Source organism: Neopelma chrysocephalum, unplaced genomic scaffold, assembly GCF_003984885.1.
Source record: "Neopelma chrysocephalum unplaced genomic scaffold, ASM398488v2 Primary Assembly neopelma1_82, whole genome shotgun sequence".
Classification (NCBI taxonomy): domain Eukaryota; kingdom Metazoa; phylum Chordata; class Aves; order Passeriformes; family Pipridae; genus Neopelma; species Neopelma chrysocephalum.
Window position 1 is genome coordinate 3,020,580 of NW_020897744.1, and position 20,843 is coordinate 3,041,422.

A 20,843-nucleotide genomic window follows, 5' to 3' on the forward strand; every position below is an offset into this window, starting at 1 on the left:
GGCACCCTAAAAGCAGATGAGCTACCGCTCTGTGCACTTCTATATGTGCTGTGGCTCCGCAGAGGGACTTCAGCACCCCGTTAGGTGGGTAAGGCACTGCAGAGAACCGAACTGCTTCACAACACTGGAAAGACACAGACCTATAGAAATCTGCACAACACGTTCCCAGCAGCGAACGCAAACGGGCTCATTCCAGCAACGCCAGCAGCAAACCCGCTTCCAGCTGAGCGGCACATAAAAGTCCACGGCTACAAAGCTGTAAATCTAACGGGGCGTGGAGCGACCTGGGCTAGTGGAAGGTGTCCCTGCCCGCGGCAGGGGGTTGGAACGGGATGAGCTTCCCGGTCCCTTCCGACCCAGCCCATTCCCCGACCCCCTGCCCGAGACACGCCGCATCTGCAGGTACCGTCCCCGCCGCCCCCCCCCGCGGGCACTCCGAGCCGCCCCGACACCGCTCCGCCGCCGAACAAAGCGCGGGGCGCTCCTCTAAGCGAGTTCTCCCGCCCCGCACGGAAACTTTGGGATTTACCCTGCAGGGATCCGCGGGGAGCAGCGCCCCGGCCCCTCGGCGCATCCTGCGGGAGCCCGGCCCGGCCCGAGCCCCGCGGGCACCGACCCGCTCCCGCCGCCGCCTCAGGCCGCGGCCGCCGCAGCCCGGCCGGGACCGACAACGGCACCAGCGCGGGCGGGGCAGGGCGGGCACGGGGAGCGGCGGCTGCCGGGGCCGCCCCGCCCGCCTCAGGTGCGGCCGCGCCCTCACCTGCGCTGCTGCTGCCGCCGCCCCCGCGCCGGGCTGGAGCCGCGCGGCAGCGGCGCCGCCGCCCCTCCTCCGCCGCGGCTCCGCTCGGGCACCATCGCAGTGGGCAGCGAGCGGGATCGCGACAGGGACCGGGGTCGCGACAGGGACCGCGATCGCGACAGGCACCGGGGTCGGGACCGGGACCGGCCGCGCCGCCGCCGCCTCCCCTGGAGCCGCGCGGCTGCGGCTGCCATGGAAATCACAACCCCGCCCTGATTGGTCGCGGGCCTCGATGTGTCGCGGGCCGCGGTTGGGCCGGAGCGGATGATTGGCAGCTGAGGGGGCGTGGCCGCTCCCGCCCCCCCCGCGGGCGGGGCCGCGGGCACATCTGGCGCGCACAGCTGGGCCGGGCGGCGCGCGCGGACACATCTGGGCGGCGGCGCCGCCACGTGAGCGTCTGGAGGGGCCCACGTGCACCCACATCTGGCCAGCTGTGCACGGCGGATGTTGGGAGAGGGAGCCCGGTCACCGCTCACACCACGAAAACACACACACACACACCCCGCGTTGCTAAAGGTAGAGGCTGGTTCTCACACAAGGATATTTTGGCGAGTGTTGCCGCTCGGTTTGGCTTTTGCAGGTGGGTCTTGCAGGTGAAACCATCCCAAACACACAGTCCCGCTGTCCCGGGCAAACGGTCTGAGTGCAGTGCTCCAACTGCAGCCCCGTAAGTTGAGGAAAGTTACAGCCAAGCATCACAACAGGCACGAGGCGCTGACAGCCCCACTCAGGGCTCAGGTGTCCCCTGGGGTCACACACCTGGTTTGCAGCAGTGGGGAAGCACAAGCCATGTGCCCACCACGTGTGTGACTGTGAAAACATCTGGAATAGCGTCAGGCTGGAGCACAAGCCTGAGCCTGTGCCAGCTGCTGGCACATCTCCCAACTCCTCTGACCCACAGCTGGGTGAGTTGGCCAGGCAAGGAGTGAGGATGACCTGCAGCAGCTCTTTGCCCCTGGAAGTGCAGCTCTAGGAGGAGCCTCGCATCTAAAGATTAGCTCATCTCTAACAAAGAGTGGCCCTAGGCCATCCTAACCACTTCCTTCTCTGGTGCTCCATGCAGAGCCAGCTTTTGTTCCTCAAGAGCAGGAAAACAGGTTGAGTTGGACTCATTAACATTAACATAGTGACATGTAAAAGCTAAATCAAACTGAAAACATATTTCTTCTTTACATACAGAAGCTCTGGCCCAGCTGCTGTCACTGTTTGCAGACAAACACCCTGTGGAAATGCCAGTGCTGCTGCAGGGTCATATCAAGAACAATCCCACGGGATGTTCCCCGAATTTGTGTTGCTTGCCAATTGGGGGGGGGGGGGGAATCAGCCCAGGGAATTTAACATCCCAAAATTCAGCCTGGGAAAAGCTGCCTCTGCAATGAGCAGTGTAATGGACACTCATCCCTGCTCATTCACAACAGATATTTGTGCCCTTTGCCCTCTGTGTCCCAAATCCTCCTGTGGCTGGGACATCCCCTCTGCCATCACTGCAGCAGGGCTGGCAGCTGACCAGAGCCACGAGACTCGAGGGCTCGGGGCTGGGAGATGGCACCAGCAGAAAGATCTTGGTATAAAAAGGGATGGAAACCATCATCCCCTTTTAATCCCAAAATCCCTCAAATCAGGTCTGACTCTGTCCTGTCTTTCAGAGGGATGGTACAAATCCCTCACGGCTGGGGCGACAACCAGCTGGGCTTTGCCATCATCCAGCCTCCTGGGATGGGCCTGAGCTGACAGTGATACCATCAGGATGGGGGAATTAATCACAGCCCATTACCTCGTGTCTCAGGGCCCTTGCAAAGTGCCTGTTATAAAACTTTTACGAGCCTGTCAGGACATGGTTTCCACCGACACTGAACTGCCCAGAGAGCTGACACGGGTGAGCTCTTGTGCTGCTCCTGCTTCACTGAGGTGGTGGAAAAGCATCACTGTCAAAAGGGGTGAGCACAGTGTAGCTCATACGTGTTTTATTTGCTAAGAAAATAAGTATTTTCTTAGCAAACAAATATTTTCCATGTGAGCAGATACCTGTGTTCACCACAGCGACCAGTATTTTCATTATATGGAAAGCTCTGCCCTGTAAGGACTGAGTTTCCAGAGTACCCAACACCCCTGAGGCTTTTCAGCTCAGAAAAACCAACAACTCCTTTCAGGTGGTAAAATCCCTCCCCCATTTCTTTTCTCTGACAGCTATTGATGAGGAATAAATGTCCTTTGCTCCCAAATGCAGCTGGATTTGAACTAACGATTTAAAGATGAAACAATCTGTATCCTGTTTCCAGTAAGTTTGCCTCAATCCATTAAACAGCACTTTTCAGATGGCTTTATTGGTTTTTCTTTTATGGCTTTAACTGTGACTCACAGAGATAGTCCCTTTTAAAGCCTTCCAATCTGTGGCAATCAAACAGTACCTCCAGGGGGGAGAAAATGCTGTTCTCCAGGGGGAAGGAGGAAAGCAGGATATGCTGCTGCATGAAGCAGACAGAGCTACTGTGTGTAGTGGGTGCCCCACGCTGGGCCCTTCTTTAATCAATGCTCACCCGGGAGCCAGAGATCAAATAACCCATCAAATATTGCATCACACAGCTCTCAGCACAGACAGAGCTCAGCTCCCGGCTGCTGCTGGTGGATAAACACCACGAGAAGTGATAGCACTCAATTGCTCATCTTTGACATTTGCACTGGCTCTTCCTTGCTGGCCTGTTCCTGTTTTGTTCCTTGGAAGCAATTCCTCCTCACTGTGGCTCAGGATGAGCCCCCCACCAAAGGCACAGCTCAGGGGGAGCAGAGCAGGGGCTGCAGGGGCACAGCTCGGGGTTTGCAGAGCTCCAAGAGGAGCAGAAGAGGGTCCTGGTGGCTGTGCCTGCTTTTTGCCTGCTTTTCCCTCAGCAGAGACACGGCTTACTGTTGTTCCCATGCTTTAAGTTCCAGCTATGCATGGAACTCCACGTGGCATGTCTGAGACTGCTGGTGGGAGTAGGAGAAGAGAAGAGCATCCCTGAGTCCTGAAAGCTGGTGCTATTTAGGAGCCTACATCAAGCCCCTTTTCCCATGTTATTTCCAAACATGAGCCACAACATAAACCAAACTTTTTCTCCACATCACTGCTGTGGCAGAGACCAGCTAGACATCGTTGCCCAGTGCCTGCATCTGTGCTCCCTCCAGGCTCTGGGTCCAGGGCAGGCTGGAGGAGCCAGGCACATCCTGCACAGCCCCAGGCAGCCCAGCCTGCCACAGTTCCAGCAGCAGTGACAGATTTTGCCTCCTTACACCCATCCCAAGGCCTGCCTGGTGAGCAGCATCTTTCCTGCCACGTCACACAATTTGCTGGGCCAGCATGTGAGCAAGTACAGTCCCCAGCACTGCTGCCCTGACCTCTGCTAGCTGGAGGTCTGGCACATTCAGAGGCAAAAATGAGTCCTTTTTTCCCTCCCTGGACTTCCAATCCAATGCTTTTCCTGACACCAACTCCACTCCAAAAGTGTATTCTTGAATTCAATTCCAGCGTGATATTTAAAAGCAAGAGAAACCTTGCTACTCCAGATACCCTGGCCCTCATCCAGGAGTATTTTACCTTAATTCCACCTTCCCAATCCCAAGAATGCAAAGAATTTCCCTCTGGCTCTGTCCAGCTTATTTCTCTAGCCAGGAGCAAGGAGAGCTGAGCTTGCTGGCTTAGGCCAGTTCATGTTGGAACTGTTAAATATTATCCTTTTTCCTCGAATACCTCAGCAGCAATTGCAGAACCCAGTTTCCCCTGGCTGTCTCACACGAGGAGGATCTCTCCTTCACTGAGAGGCAGCTGGAGGAGGGTTGGTGCTTGTGGTTTTCATCCCCTAAGCTCAGTAAAGGCAGTTTTGAAAGCCAGGGAGGGGTGAGAGGCTCAGCTGCCACTTCAGCCTCAAAAAATCTCCCTGTCACCTCTGCTGTAGAAGGTTGTCTACAGATGGAGCCTTTACAGAAGGAATCGAGGGGACAGAGGGATTTGGAGGATACTGAAAGGATAAAGCACAAAGCAACGGGGTTGGATTTCAGCTTGTCCTGGGTGTCTGGGAAATTCATTTGGCCTTTGGGTAGAAACAATTCAGAAATCCCAGCCCTGTGTGTTCCCTGTGCTGTCTCACAGCTCAGAGCACTGGCTGGGCATCCTTCCCTCCCCCAGCAACCCTGCTAAGTGCTTAGTTGGCTCTGTGTCAAAGATGTGCTTAAGTCAATCCTGTTATCTGTGCCTTTATGGGTATGAACAAACACCCCTGAAAAAGGATGGACTTAGCACCTTACTGACAAAGTCAACTGCCAACCATAAAATCAGCACAGCATGGATTTCAAGCCCTGGGCAGGTGCCTGGGGTGTCCCTCTCCACATCCCGGCCTCTGAGATGCCCTAAATTGATCTTGGGCTGAGGGTGATTCCAGACTCCTGAAGGAGGGGCAGGGAATGGGAACAACTCACTCCTGGCTGTACATCACAGCATGATGGGGAGCAATGGGGGCAGCTGGCACCCAGCACCACAGCGGTGTCTGTAAATGCAGCCTGAGCCAAAAACCCCAGCCTGGACATTCAGGGGAGAATTACAATTCCCAGAGGAGGAGAAAAATCCAAGAACTGTGTTCAGAAGCCTCTGAGTTTAGGGAAAGCAAGCACCACGAGACATAAAGCTGATGACATTTTCTGCATCCCCTCACAGCAGGAGAATAAGATAATTCTGCACCCAGAATCACACCTTGCACCTCCCACAGTCCATCTTGGGAGCAGAGTAAACCTGTCAGCCCTGAATCCAGTGAGGACACTGGTTAATTCAGAAGGATGCTGAAGTCTGTCTCAGTGACTCCTAGAGGAACACTCTTTTTTATTGCTTTTCTCTGCTACTGGTATTTTTCTGGCCTGGCTGCCTCGTGTACTGATGACAGTGGCCATACAAAGTCTGTCCTTGGCAGAGCAAGATTTTCTCCAGGGGATGCTGGAGCAGACTTGGTGCCTGCACCCACGGCTGGGGCCCTGCTGGGCATTTTTGAGAGCCATACAGTCTGTGTTCCACAGCCAAAGCCACCCAAACCAAGCCATGGGAATCACTGTGGGACCAGAAAGGTGCCATTCATGGTGTGCTTGCCTGCTAAAGGCCTCAGCTGCCAGCACAGGGATCCACCTGAACTGCAGGCACAGCATCACCCTTGTGCAAACCTGAAAGCATCGCTCCTCCACCTCCAGCTTCGCCCTGGGCTCCCAGGCAGTGATCCCTGGGTCATGCAGGGTTTGGAGGGGAGGATTTAAACTGAGGTTACTGAAGTCAGGAGAACGTGGACTCTTTTTTTTTAGGTCACTACAACCCAACCTCAACTCACTTGTGGCTCAGAGAGCATCGAAGTGGTTTCTGCTCCGACCCCATAAAGCAGCATTTTGTGATAAATGGCTCCATATTCCCCCATCTCTGATCTCGTGTCTGCTGCTTTCCAGACGTGACAGCTGAAAATTGATTTTGCCACGTGTCTGGAGAAATAATTACAGGCACAGGAATATCTCCATGCAGTTCTCATCCCTCTTATTGCAGGCGAGGTGTTTTAGGCATCAGATGGATTTATTTCACAGGGAGACTTTTTTCCCCCAGCTGTTGGAGCCCCTGGAGGTGCAGAGTCTTCAGGTTTTTCCAGCTGGTAGGCAGTCCCAGTCATCCAACAAACACAGAAGTAGCTGTTTTTCCAGTCACAGTGCAGGGGGGAATGCTCTCCTCTTTTACAGTTATCTCCCCATGTCCTTGGCTTGCACACAGCTGCTGATGTGGCACAACGGGCGTGTGCAGGCAGAGCACGGGGACCTCTGAGAACAAGCCACTGCCTAATTCCCTCCCCTTCTTTAAGTTTCCCTAAAAATATATAAATATTTTCTTTTTTTTTGTTAAAAAGCCAATATCACAGAGACTGGCTAAGCTGGAGCTGTTATAAAGTCTCACGACCACACTGCTGAAGGCATTTTGCTTTGAGTGATGTGTGATGCTCTCAGCTGACCCTTGAGAGAAGAGGGATAAGATATTTTTTGTGGGGCTTGTCCCATGAAGATTAAATAGCTGGAAATCCCCAGGGGTTTGCAGGATCAAGTCCTGAGTTAGTAAAGCTTTACCACGTGTGGTGGCCACTTAGTGAGCTAAATATCTGTCAGCTTATTTATAATGCTGAGGATACAAGAAATTACCTCATCTGTGTCTGGAAAACAGCACAAGGAGGTGAAGGAGCAGCTCACAAACCCCACCATCTAAAAAACCAAATAAATCCAGCTGCCAAAGACACAGAGCTCTGCCTGCAGGGAATCAAAGGCTTTCAAACCCTCTGGTTGGGATGGTAGCAGTGAGACATCAGTGCCATCAGCGCCATCGCCTCCTGCCCGGGCAGTTGGCTCAGTCCATGCAGAGTTTTTCTGGAAGAAGCTGGCCAGCTTGGCTGGTCTTGCAGGACTTGGCTCTTGCAACCACAGCAGTTCTGAAAACAAAAATATCCTGTCCTCTAAATCCACCGGCACCTCTATCACGTGCAAGCCACGAGCATTTGGAAGCAGTGACTGTGCGAGTGCCCAGCGGGTCTGTCACACATCCCTGCGTTCCACGGGCAGGAACAAGCAGCTACAGAAGTGAAAACAATCTTAAAATGACATAAAGCTCTGCAGAAAAATCACTGATGCTGCTAATAAAGTGGTGCAGCCCTTTTCTCTGAGTTTCCTACAGGTGATGTTAAAATTCACACTGTTAAAAGTGAGACGAGGCAGAATTTAAACCTCATCCCCACCACGGCTCCTTGTTCCAGATGTGCATCGTTTTTATCATCCCCTGCCTCCTGCATGGCTGAGCTTGATTTTATCAGCTTAAAGAAACTGAATTAAACCTGAACTCTCCCTCCACAGGGGCTGCTGTGGACTCATCAGACTCGTTAGAGTCATGGGAGTGGTGAAACCCAACTGGACAAACTGAGGGTGTGAGGACATCCGAAATCTTCATCCACCAAAAGACAACTATAAACTCATTGTAGATAAACTATGAAATCCAGACCTCCTTTCTCCCTGTCCCCTGCTCTAATCACCGGATAACATCCCCCTCAACCATAAAACAGATGTGAAATTAAAAAAGCAGGACAGAGAAGAATAAAATGCAGCAAAGAAATAATCTATTGAAGCTCTGCCCCCTAATGTGAAAAATGTGGGGCACAAAAAAGACAATTCCTTTTTTTTTCCCTTAAGAAACCCAAAATTGCCTCAGCAGAGGCAAATAATGAACTTATCCCCCTGCAAGAGCACTTTTAAATCAATAAGAGAGAGCAGCCATCAATTCAGCAGTTTTCCAGCTGTGATGGAGAGAGAGGGCACAGAAATGGCAAAATCAGGAGTCACTCAGCCCATCCTGGTTCCAAGACCCCCTGCACAGCTTTTCCATCATTTCTAAATACACACACACACACAAATAGATATTTACAGTTAATGCTCAATGCCCCTCCACCTATTGCCATGGGAACCTGTCAAATTTGATCGGTGTATTTCCCATTATTAACTTCTGCACATCCTCTCCCATTCAGTCCTACAGCAATACTCTATTTCTTGTTTTCCTAAGGAAAAAAACGAGGCTTTCTCTGCCAGAGCTGGCACAGAAAGGGCAGAACTCCCCAGCCAACACACTGCTGATGCTTGTAAAACCAAGCAAGAAACTTTCTTCACTCATGTGGCCAGCAAGAAGCTTTTGCCCTTAGATCAGGGCTTCTGGTTCCAAGTACTTCTGGTTCCTTTGGGCAGAAATCCCTTCAGGCGGCCTCTGACCAACCTGGGATGGAGGGAAGGCAGTTGTTTTTAGTGTTTTGGTGGGGGTTTTTTTGTGGATGTAATCACAGCTCATGGCACAGGCTTGTTGAGAGCCAGCAAGGATGACAACATCAAACCATCGAGGGTCCAGGTCTGCAACGAGCCACCTCAAATCAGCCCTGCCCTGTTTATCTGCTCTAAGTCCCCATGGCCTGTCCTGGGCAGGGATGTGAGAAACTCACCCTGCTTTGCCTAAAATACATTTTTATGTATATAATATACATATATATATATATAATATCCATATATATAATGCACATGCACACACTGAAAGAGGCTCCCCAGGGAAAGGGTGATGGCACCAAGCCCATCAGAGTTCAAGGAGCACTGGGATGATGCTCTTAGTAACAGGGTTTAGTTTTAAGTAGAGGTGAGGAGCAGGGAATTGGACTCAAAGATCCTTAGGGGTCTCTTTCAACTTGATCTATTCTATGATTCTATATCCTATTCTATAAACACACACACATAAATATATATATATATATATGAATTTCTGCCCCAGTCTATGGTTTTGGTGGGGTGGCCTTGGCGCCCACCCAGCTGCTCTCACTCCCCTCCTCAACAGGACAGGGAAGAATGCAGGATGAAAAACAAGCTCCTGGGTCAAGAGAAAGGCAGGAGACACCTCACAGCCAGCAAACCCATTTCCCACATTGTCCAACAAACACCTTTTCCCAGCACAGCATCAATGCAAAGGGCCAGGACACAGCGAGGCTGCGCTGGGAGGGCTCCTGCAGTGAGTAAGAAAATGGGATCAACCCTCATGAATGTGTTTGGGGAACCCTGCCAGTGCCTGCATTTGATTTCTTGCCTAAACTCAGGCCAGCTTAATGCAACATCAGCTTGAAAGCCATAAAACATGAGACAAACAATGTAAACCCATGCAACCAGCAAAATTTAACAGGAAACAGGCTGTGCTCTTTATTTTCTGGATCAGAGAGCAGCTGGCCGGCACAGCAACAATTACATCCAAAACTCCTTGCACCCATTTTGCAAGCAGGAAAAAAGGGGGCTGAAAGCTGATTTCGTGTGGGGTTTGGTATAAATCATCTGCCTATGCCTTAAAATCGGACAAAAGGCAGAAAAGTCACAAAAACAGACAGATAAAATACTGTTAAACTAAAAGCCTAGAGAAAGAGCAAGTAGCTGGATGAATATGATGCCTGGAGATGTTGGGATTTACTGCTTATTTAAGGACTGGCATTGCTGGGAGAATAAATGTCTGTACCCTGGAACTGGAAATAGCTGCACTTAACACCTCGTTGGGGTATTTTAAGGCAGGCAAGAGGCTGGCAGAAATCTCCAGTGTCACTTCTCCCTCCAGCAAATATATTCTCCTCCCAGCCATGGTCAGTGCTGTGCTGGAGGAGTGCTGAGCTGTGCTCAGCTCTGCTCACCAGTGGCACCTGGCACATCAGTCCCGAGGGGCTGCAAACAATATCAGGGATAAAGCCAAAACCTGCCAGCGGGAGCCAAGGGATGAGTGTGCAGGAGGACGGGACCTGAGACGGGTGTCGGGGTCAGCCCAGCTGATATAATCCCTCTCACAGGCTGATTAAAGCCCCCTAAAATCCATTCCCATTCATTCCCCACCCCTCTGTTCCCACTGCAAGGCTCCAGCAGCTCGGTGTGCTACGGGATAACACTGTGAGAACACTGCTGACACCAGCACAGCTCCAAATGGGATTCCACCAACACCAGCCCCTGCCATGGATCCAACCCACCTCTCGAAGAGCATCCCCTCAGCCCCGAGCAGAGCAATGCAGCCCCCGACTCACGGCACTGCTGCATTTCATCCTTTTAGACTCAAACAGGCGATTCCCGTCCCCATGGGCAGCGCTGAGGGGCAGCCAGTGCCTGCTCCAGGCAGATCCCGTCCTTCCCGCTGCACCCACTGACAGGGATCACCAATGCCTGAAGAAGGGCTCAGCCTGGAGCTGGAGCCTGATTTGGGGCGGACTGGGAGGATCTCGGCACGGCCAGAGGCAGCTCAGGACACGCATCGGGTCTTTGGTGATCTCTTCCCACCAGCTGCTATTTCTTCCCCACCCGCTTTTATAGGAGCCTGATGGCTCCCATTGGCTCGGGACACACTTATTATAGCAACTACTATGACCCATTTAAATTGCATTAAATAATTTCTCAGTTCATTGTCCTGCAGAGATTAGTTACACATAAGCATATTTTAATGATTAACTATTGGGCTTTGCTGAGGCTCCAGCAGAAAAGGCCGAATCCTCAGCCTCACTCCCCTCCTGCCAGCTCCCTGCTTCATCACTGGCCCCACAATATTTATGGTTTTCCTTGGAGCCTCCGCTCCTGGCCTGATACAACCAGCTCAGTTGGCACTGGAGGGAAGGCTCCAGCGCCGAAGCTGTGGAAAGGCAGGGGAAAAGACTGGGAAAAGCTCAAAATGCAGAGTCCAAAAAGGAAGAAACAGCATTTGGAGGCTGAAACATGAAAGAAGCAGCATTTGAAGAGTCGCTCATAGGTTGTGGGGTGAACACTCAGATGCTGCACATCCCACCTCATCCCACCAAACCTGGTGGTTTCCAAGATGGGGCAGCAATGATCCTGCTGCAGGCACCTGGCAGGGGTGGGACAACCCCAGCACCAGGCAGGGATGAGTGGCCTGCCCTCCATCAGCTTTTTGGAGAATGAGGAACATTTTAGGGCCATTTCCAGTGCAACACTCACAGTGTCTGAGCCACCTTCTCTGGTGGCTTCGACTGCTGGGGTCTCACCTGGGGTGGTGACACACAGGCAGAGGGACCTGTCCTGCCCAGAGCAGCCCCATGGGGCTGGGAAAGAGGCAACTTCCTGCTGATCCCATGCCTGGGGGCAGGATGCTGCACAGGAAAAGGGAAAATGTTTACATTGGCCTGATGCAGCATTTCCATCCCCCAGTCCATTCACGGATGTTGGGTGTGGGCAGGGGGAGCAGCAGCATTTGGGGGGGGGTTCTGGGCTTTGCTGGATGATGAAGGAGAAAACCTGCTGGGAGGAAGCATTTGGATCCCATTTGGTTTTGTGTGGGCGTTCTTGGAGCATCCTTTTCCCTCCCTCCAGCTGCTGCACCCCAAAGGAAGGGCTGCTGTGCCACGACAGCAAGGAAATCCATGGACAACACAAAAGGGAAAAAAAAAAAAGATCTTTGCAGATGAACTTGAAGAGTATAAAAAAAAGCAACTGTCTTGAAACGATTCAGAGAGGATTGAAATGTAACACTGCAGCTGGTGAGGCTGGGAAGGGGCTACTCCAGAGCCACCTGGGATGGGGAACAGGGCTCGGCCAAGCCCCGGGAAGGTGAGTCCATTTGTGGTGACACCAAACACTTTCCACACAGGATAAGGGACACCAAGTGCCCAATGCACCAGGATGGGGACTGGGATGATGCTTTGTAGAGGCATCAAAGTGCTTGTTCTGCACGTTTCCCCCAGCCCCCACCTGCCTTCCGTCCACCCACGACATTTTGGAGCTCACCACGTGTTGCTGTGCATCGTGTCCTGGGGCACTCAGAGAGCTGAACTCAATGAATTAACAAAAAATTGCATTTTTCTGGAGCCCTCTCAGCCCAGAACAAGAGCAGACACTTGACCCACAGCTGCCAATAAAAGCCCCTGGGTTTCTCTCTGCTGATGCCCTCCCTCCTTGACAGGCAGCACAGGGAGGAAAAATCTTGAAGATCCTTTTAGATCTGGCAAAAATACCTCTGGTCCAACAAAGCACAAGTTTAAAGCCTTTAACACGTCTCCAGGGGTTAAATTTCACTACATATAAAAGCATATGCATAAATAAAGTGTGGGAAGAGCTGGGAGAGCCCCTCCACCCAGCCCTGCTCACTGCCGAGCTGGATAATTTCAACAACTCAGACTTTCTATTTTGAGATGACTATTTCTTGACAGTGTCTGGTCTGTAATAAAAGGGATTTGCTCCCCATACCTGACATCCCATGACAGAGGAGCCCCAGGGAGCGACGTGGGGTGAGACGTGAGGGCAGGGAAAAGCTGCAAATGCCCTAAAATCCAAGAGCAGCAACTGATGAGTTATTTAAATCTCTGGTTTTTAAGAGAAAAAAAGTAGCCAGTGCATAAGGAGCAAACCCAGCCAGAGGAACAGCCCTCTGTGAAGAGACACAAACATACCAGGTTCCCGACGACGTGCTGCAGCATCCCAGTGCTGATGGGATCAGTGAGGAAGGCATCCAGTGACTTGTTTCCAGCTGGGACTGATGGTTTGAGCTCATCCCCATTCCCCCTGCACTGAGGTGCCAGGTTAAAGCCCTGCTCCATGCCCCAGCTCATGGCAGACTTCACTATCCTGGCTGGGAAGTGGTGAGGCAGCTGTGGGGTTTTGGGGTGAGAGGTGGAGGGGTTTTCAAGAAAAGAGCTGGGTTCTTGGGTTTTTTTGGGTTTGTTGGGGTTTTTGTTTTTGTTTTTTTTCCCCTCTTTTTTTAAATGAGCAATGAGGCCCCATAAAGCAAAGGCTGGGGGATCCTGCCAGCTCTCCTCTCGCAGCTGGAGCAGGAGTCCAGCTGGACCAGGCACCGATTGCCCACAGAGGGTTGGGCAGTGAAGCTGCTCCTTAGGAGGAGGATTCAGCCCCACAAGGGGTGGGATTCACTCGCCAAGGCTTCCAAACACAGCACTCAACAGGCCCTTGTGCTCAGTGCTGAAGCTTGTCAAGGTGACCAAAGGCCCCAGAGCCACCACCACCCTCCTGTGCCCAGTGCAGTGGCTCCAGCACTGTCTGGGTGCTCCCAGGAAGCCTCACCCACCTGCCTTCCCAGGCTGGATGTCAGAGGTGCTGGGAGAGCCCTTCAGAGGATGCTCTAATCCCCCAAGTACCAGCAGCACCAGGCACTCAGCCCTGCTGGGACTATTTGCAACTGCCCTGAACCCCCCTGCAGGTCCCTTCCCAGCGTCACTGTTTGCACCAAGCCCTCCCCAATGATTTTTTGGCTTTCCCCTCTCTTTTCAGATGTTCTCTCACCCCATTTGCCTGGTTCCAGGCTGGCTTTATTTTACATATCGTTAAAGTTTAACAGCATCTCAGATGGTTGTTTTTATAAACATTAAAGTTAATAAAATAAAGCTCCTTAATGCAGAGGTAAATTAATTTAAGTAACATGTGCAGGGAGACTCTTGCTTGTGGCAAGCAAAAGTTCTGGGGCTTAACAAATCTTTCCCAAGTGTTCTCTGCATTTCAGTTGTGCTTTGGCCACAGCTCCCATTTTTTTTTCAGCACAAGCATTTCTTTTTGCTCAATAAAAACTCTGCAGCAGGATTTCTTTCAGTGGGAACAGAAAATATTTTCTCTGTCAATGTCTCCGGCAGCTCCAACCTAAACAACCCTGCCATCGACTCCCCCCAGGGAAGCTGGCTGGATCCCAATCCATGCCTCCAGAGCAGCCCTTTGGAAAGGGGGCTAACCTGAGCTTCCTCGCTCTGGGATGGTTATAAAATATCACTCGTGGTTTTAAAGGTACTTTGGGCTTCTTTAGAGAAGTCCCTGGGCTCCTCTGGGGGGGTGTGTGGGAGTTGGATGCATCCAAGCTGCTGTTAAAATGTTTTAAAGAGCTTTAACACCCCAAGAACAATCAGTTCTCTGCCTTTCTTGACCCAAAGCCCCTCCCCTTTTACAGGATCTCACCTGGGAACAGGGATCCCATTCCCTGATCTCACAGAGGAGCATCAGGAGTGTTGGGTTATCAAGCTGATGGTGAAGGACCAGCATCCCCAGGGCAGGTTGTTGCTGCCCAGGTGAAGGTGTTGCTCTCTCAGGCAGTGAAGAGGTTCTTTGCTCATTTTGGTCCTCACCACTCTTTTATCTCCTGGTGGCTTTCCAGCTGCCTGCTCCCTGCCCTGCTCTTCCCATGTCCCTGCCCACATTCCCAGCATCAGCAGCTCTACTGTGGTGTTCACTTTGGGACACAAATTGGATCTTCCCTACCAACACCAGCCCCCTGCTGATGGAAAAAGGCCAGTTTTGGTGTTCCCAAGTTACTCTTTGCAAACTCTCCCTGGGATAACACCGAGTGCTGCTCCCTCCCTGTTTTCCTTGAGTTACAGGATGCTCTGGCACATGTGACAGTCATGCCACTGAGGTCCAGAGAGCAACATCCACATGCCCCAGCTCAGGGTCTGCTCCTACAATTGCAGTTTACACACAAGAGAAACCTGTACAATTTATGTTTCCTGAAGAAACATGACCCTCTGTTCACCATTAAATAAATTAACTGCACTGCTGCTCTGGGGATCGTGGCTGTCCCCTGAAGGGGACGTGGCCATCAGCCCTGTAATGCCAGTGCTTGGCTGCAAGGAAATGCTTTCCTTTGGCTCCACAGCTCAGCCCCACCCTCAGACTTGATCCTGTGCCCAACTCAAGAGCACAGATGTTTTCCTTAGGAAGTCATTCCACCACACAGGTCAGCTCCCCGTTACCTCTGCTGCGAGCGATGGGGACGCTGTGCAGCACACGCAGGACGTGCCTTCGTGGTGGGGTAACTCCTCTGATGTTTGGCAGCTCCTTGCCCTGCGAAATTCCAAACTCCAGTCCCTGTAATGAACAACCTCCAAGCGTCCACTGCAGAGATGCAAGGACATGGTCACATCAGGGCTGCTGTGGAAGGGCCGGCCCAGCTGGGAGCAGAGCCCCCAGCACGACGGACACCCACGTGTCCAGGACAGGATCACGGTCACAGCAGCACGTCATGGACACCCACACACTGCTCCCAAAGCACAGGGAAGCCAAGGGCTGCAGCCTCCTCCTCAGCTCCCAGCTGTCAGCACAAAAAGCTCTTTTATCCGTGGGGATGCACAAAAATGTTAAACAGGCCCTTGGGCAGCACTCCAGGCATCAGCCTTGCTGGGAACCTACAGCCCTGTCTATGCCCAGCCCATGGATCACCCTGACGGCTTTGGGGGGCTGTGAACCCCCAGCCCTGCAGTGCCCAGCCCATGGATCACCCCTGTCACCCCCGAGGGCTTTGGCCAAAGAAGAAACCAAGGCAGGGAAAAGAGAAAAAACTTCCCTGAGGCCACAGGCTGGTGGCAGAGCTGGCTGATCAAGTCCAGCTCCAAAGGCACTGTGTAACTCTCCTTCTGCTGGGTGGGTGTTGGAGACCCCATGGAAAGTTCTTGAGGTGGCAAACACAGACCCTGCAATCCAGTCCCCTCTCCACGTGCACCTCATTCCCCATGTGCTGCTCCATGCAGCCATCCATGGGTATCTCCCATCACCTGTCCTGCCACGCTGGCTCCTCACACATCACATCCTCCAGCCAGCACTGCTCATCCACAGGAAGGGAATAAATCTCCAAGGGTGAAGAAGTGAGCTCTGGGAACAGCAGGAGCCGAGGGTTAATGCCTGTCTGGTCACTGTGTCATCCAGAAAGGACAATAGTTGTCACTCAGATTCAATGTAAGGCTTTGTTTTATGGGATGAAGAGGCAGCTGCTGTGTGGTGAACGTGTGAGCACCGCCCGCCTGCACTGGAGGAGTCAACTGAGACACTTCCGTGAGTCCTTCTGAATTACCAGGAACATTTCATAACCACAGAATGTCCTTATCAGTGAGGGATACTGGGACCAGATGCTGTTATTGAGACCAACTGGTACAATTGCAAAAAAAAAAAAAACTGACAAGTTTTTAAGCACGAAAGATCTTCTTCCTGTTCCTTCTGTTTGTAACAGCCTGGCATCCCCTTTGGTCTGGGAGGTGGGAAAAGAACAGGCTGGAAAAGGCTGGTTATGGGTAGAAATGAAAAAGAAAAGAAGGAAAAGCCTGATATTGGCCAGGCTGAGGTGCACACAGGCTCTCCTGACTCCCCTCTGCCAAAGCCTGAAGTGTTTCATAAGTCACTCAAGCAACAGTAGCTCCCAGTTGAGACCGATGCTTCCAAAGCCTGTGTCCAAAGGCAAGGGAAGTGGATGTCATGCCAAAGGAAGCGAGGCAATTTCTGGGATTCAGAACGTGCTGTTTGCACATTGCCAAATGTGGCAGAGCTGCCACCCCAGGGAGGCAGAGGCAATAAAAAGTTTCATCATAGAAAATGCAATACAGAATAAAAATGTGTGTGTTTAAAAACAGGGATCCAGAATGATCCCAGTTTGGGCTGGGATAATTCACCCGTGGCTCGATGCAGGGGGGCCCAGCACAGCCAGAGTGCAGGAGTTCTGTGTTTTGGGCCAAATTTAAGGCAGGGGAGAGGCACTAGTGATTAATTTGGCCCATGGAGCAAATTTCAAGAGAAAATTTTGTTTCAACCAAGCAAAATTCAAGAGAAAACTGCAACACCATCTTATCTCAGCAGCATCCTGGGACACATCCTTCACACCAGAGGAGCCTCTTTTGGAACAGACTCAGCTGCTCACATGGAGCAACTCCATAAACCCCCATTTCAAGGCCTCAAGCAACTGATAAACCCAGAGCCACGTCACGAAATCCCGCTGCAATCCTTCAAGTCTGTCCCGTTCTCTTTGCTGATATCCCAGAAATAAAGTATTTGCATTTTGTCAGAGCCTCAAACTCCCATCTGCAAAGGCATGGATGGGAAGAGGGACAAGGGAGGAACTCCCAGTCTACTGCATCCCAGTCCTTAATGAGAGCCCGAGTTCACAGTGGGAGGAAGAAAAAACAGACTGACAGGAAAATTGAGGTTGGATGGAAGCTCTGGAGATCACCTAGTCCAACCTCTCACCTCAGACAGGGTCAACCAAGTCTTCTCCCTTCAACCCCCAGTTGGAAAAAACATGTATTTCCAATGGGATGAAGAGCAAAGTATGAATTACTCCTGCGTGGACACCATTTCCCTGCACAACTTCAGTGCTGTTTGAAGACCTGCTGCAGGAGAAAACCTGCTTCCAAAGAAAACCAAACCTCCAAATTTTGTGGGTTTGCTTTTTCTCACTAGGACTGCACACCTTCAGCTAATGAGCATGCCATACAAACACAAACCAAATGCAATTTGCTCCCTGCTTGACAAATTCTGCATTTCAGTGGTGGGCACAGCCTCACACACAGCCCTGCCACAGCCTGACCTCCACCCAAGCTGCTCAGCATATCAGTAGGGATTTCCTGTATCTTCCACAAAATTCCCTGTGGACATCTGTTTCCAGTATCTCTATTTCCCTTGCCCAGCAGCAGAGCACAGCCAGGTAGGAGAAGCAGCTCCTCCTCCTCCCATAAAATAAAGCTTTTTCTAATAAAACTTCTCCAGCCAAAGAAAGCTGGGCTTCTCAGGCTTGAATTTATGAAAAGAGAAACCCCAGGTGTTTTCAAGTATCTCAACAGCAAAGGAATTCTGGCAGCTCATTCCCCCTTTCTCCCAATAAGAGCACAAGAGCTGCCCTGGGCAAAGCCGTTCATCTGCCAAAACCCAAACACACAACAGAGAATAAAAGTGAGGAGATAAAAAAATGAGAAAAGTAAAAATAATATAAATTTCTTAAACATTCAGAAGGTGCTGAGGACTCTTTCTTCACAAAAAGTAGGGACTGAGCTTTTCAGTGCCCGACACACACGTTCCTTTCTTGCACCCCCAGAGCATCAGCCACTCTTGGTGCTGCCTCCTCTCCTCCACCAGAACTGTCAGGGTCCATCTATTGTGGTCTAACTGGTTAGTTAAGGAAACAAAAAGCAGCTTTGGGAGAGGGGCAGGGCTTTTGTGCAATATGCAAGACACTGGAAAAATGGTGTCACAGCAGCAAAGTGACATTTGCTTTCCATAAACCATTTCTGACCTTGGGTTTCCAACATGCACCAGAGTGAAAAAACCCACACAAACCTGCCCTCAGAGCTCGAGCAACTCCCCCACCTGGACTTACAGTGACAGAGAGCACGGACTGGAGAGCTAGAAATCATTCCTTGATGTAATGCAGATGCCAAAATCCCAGATCCTTTCAAATGTCATTTAGTATTGCATTTTTTAGGGAAATTTATGCATCGTTTATGCATCTTTGAGTCTCAACAAATGATCCGTGAATTTAACAGATGTATCCATCTGGAATTGATACTGATGAAAAGGTTAAATACAACAGCAAATGAATGAGTTCCTGCACCTTGTACAATACCCACACAACAAGACAACACACATGGGGGCAAACACCCATGATGAGAACCAACCACCAATTCCCAGGATGGAGCATCCAACTTTGGGGATCTGTTAAAACATTCTTGCTGGCTAAGGATACTTGTGATCCGGTTCCATCTGCTTTTTATAAGTTTAGAACATAGTTCAATAACTTAATTTTAGAAAAGGACAGATAAAAATGTAAACACTTGCAGCCCAAGGCCGCAGCATGTCAAACAACATCACTGACTGCTGTAAATAAAAATGCTAATTTTAAAATTAATTGCATGTCATTCTGTGATACGATCCACTTATCTTTCTTGTTTTCTTGCACATTTAGAGAGAAAAATACATGTTGATGTATTCACAAAACCACCGAGGACCTTCCCCCTCTTGTACTACACTTACCAGTCAAAATGTACCGTTAGTCTCCAGCCTTGGAAAGCATTTAATGTAAGATAAATTATCTTTAAGAGGTAACAAATACATTTTCCAAGAATTTTCATTCCTCTCCAAACATCAAAGAAGCTTAAATACCATGGAAACACATATCACAAATCCCCCAGACACGGGATTTTATCAGTCCCTTTCATATACAGCACAACTAAAGCTCAGAAAGCGTAAATTCTTTGCATAAAAACACAAAATAAAGCCATGACAGACCTGAGGAGGGAAAAAAGTCAGATATCTGATTTGAGGTCTTATATCTTGTCTACAATTCACAAAATTCCCAGGATGTACTTAAAATTTTACTTCTATTTCCAGTACCTTATAATAATTATGAAAGAATGGTCTGCAGCCATAACATAAAGCAGTGCCATGGTAGCTCCTGACTTGATGTGTGTATATATACACACACACAAATGATGTATTATAATCATCAAGGCTTTCAACATTAAATACTTGATCCTGAAATCCTTAACCAGACAAAAGCTCAGTACACAGAAAATTCTGCCTCATCCAGGGCAGACTCTCATTCTCCTCCTAAACCAGACTCGGACCTCGGTGTTGACTCATTTATTCCACCACCAACAGCACGTCCACAGGACTGACTGGTCTATGTTTAAATATTGGAATTAATGTTCAAAGGGCAAATACACACCTCACCCCTCAATATTCTGCTGTTTGTTAGTCAGAGCTTTGAGTACAGAGCCTCTCTGCTGTAAACTGGCCCAACTCCCTGGTTTCAGAGGCAATTTGCTGAGTTAGCTGCTGATCTGGATCCCTCTGTCGTTGAGGAGGGACTGCCAGACACCCTTGAGAACAGATCCTTTCACTTCTGTGATGCCAAAAGCCTCCTTGGAAGTGCCTGGCCAGACCCCAAGCAGCTCTTGTACCTCTCTCTGTTTTGCTCACCAAACAGCCCCAAAAGCTGGCTTTGCACTGCAGCCCCTCTTCTGAAAGGCAGTTGGGCAATTCCAAAGCTTATGAAAGCAATTATCATTATAGCACTGCTGTGATAATTCAAACACTGCCAGCTGTACATGGGCCTATTCAAATGTACAGCTGTTACATGGGTAATGAAAAATTACAAAAGCTTCAGATCCTGTGCCCCATGCTTTCTCAGGCTGCTCCATTACAGGCTCAGTTACTGCCATCCCTGTTGATGACAAAACACCAAAACAATAGTGTCCTTTTCTGTGCTTTCTTGTAAACAATTGGTTCCCTCACCACCTCCAAGTAATAAAAATGGTAATATATTTTACAATTATGTCCAGTACAGGATTAAACCGGTATCAAGTTAAAAACAGAAAAATATTAGCTGATTCTCTTCTGAAACTGCTGCCAGCTTTGGTCTAGAAGCCTCCTATGCTTGGTCACCTTTGTCTTCCACTGCCATTGCCGAGTCTCTCTGTTGTTCTTCTGGATCCCCTGGAAGAATACTCGTGACTGTCTGGAGAAGTGACTCGATCTGCTCCTCTGTGAGCCTTTCCTCGCTTTCTTCTACCATCTGCAGGTCAAAAAACAATCCATTGTCATCATTAAATCCACACTTCCTTCCTCAGCTCTGAAGAGTAGGGCTCAACTCGTTGGGAAATACTTTGTCAATGCACACAAGATAGTCTGAGCTCATAACAAAAGCATTTTACAAAGCAGAACTCTTGCAATATTTAAAAGAAAAGAAAGGAGAGCTCCATTGTTA

General features: G+C 50.3%; 2 protein-coding genes across 6 annotated transcripts in view; both read right to left on the reverse strand.

The window, feature by feature from the left end:
* Window positions 1–10,722, reverse strand: part of TPST1 (tyrosylprotein sulfotransferase 1) — a 38,232-nt gene extending 27,510 nt beyond the window's left edge. Inside the window, exon 1 of one of the 5 annotated variants that reach the window (XM_027690879.1) lies at window positions 10,408–10,722. The gene's annotated coding sequence lies outside the window, so the exon portion shown is untranslated. Of the gene's footprint in view, window positions 1–529; window positions 621–760; window positions 938–10,353 lie in introns of those variants that run through there. The other 4 variants (XM_027690875.1, XM_027690880.1, XM_027690877.1 and 1 more) reach the window with 4 other exon arrangements.
* An 8,402-nt stretch (window positions 10,723–19,124) lies between these two features.
* Window positions 19,125–20,843, reverse strand: part of CRCP (CGRP receptor component) — a 29,334-nt gene continuing 27,615 nt past the window's right edge. The window contains exon 6 of the mRNA XM_027690893.1: window positions 19,125–20,651. Within this exon, the coding sequence (XP_027546694.1) occupies window positions 20,508–20,651 (144 nt within the window). The 3' untranslated portion in view covers window positions 19,125–20,507. The remainder of the gene's footprint in view (window positions 20,652–20,843) is intronic.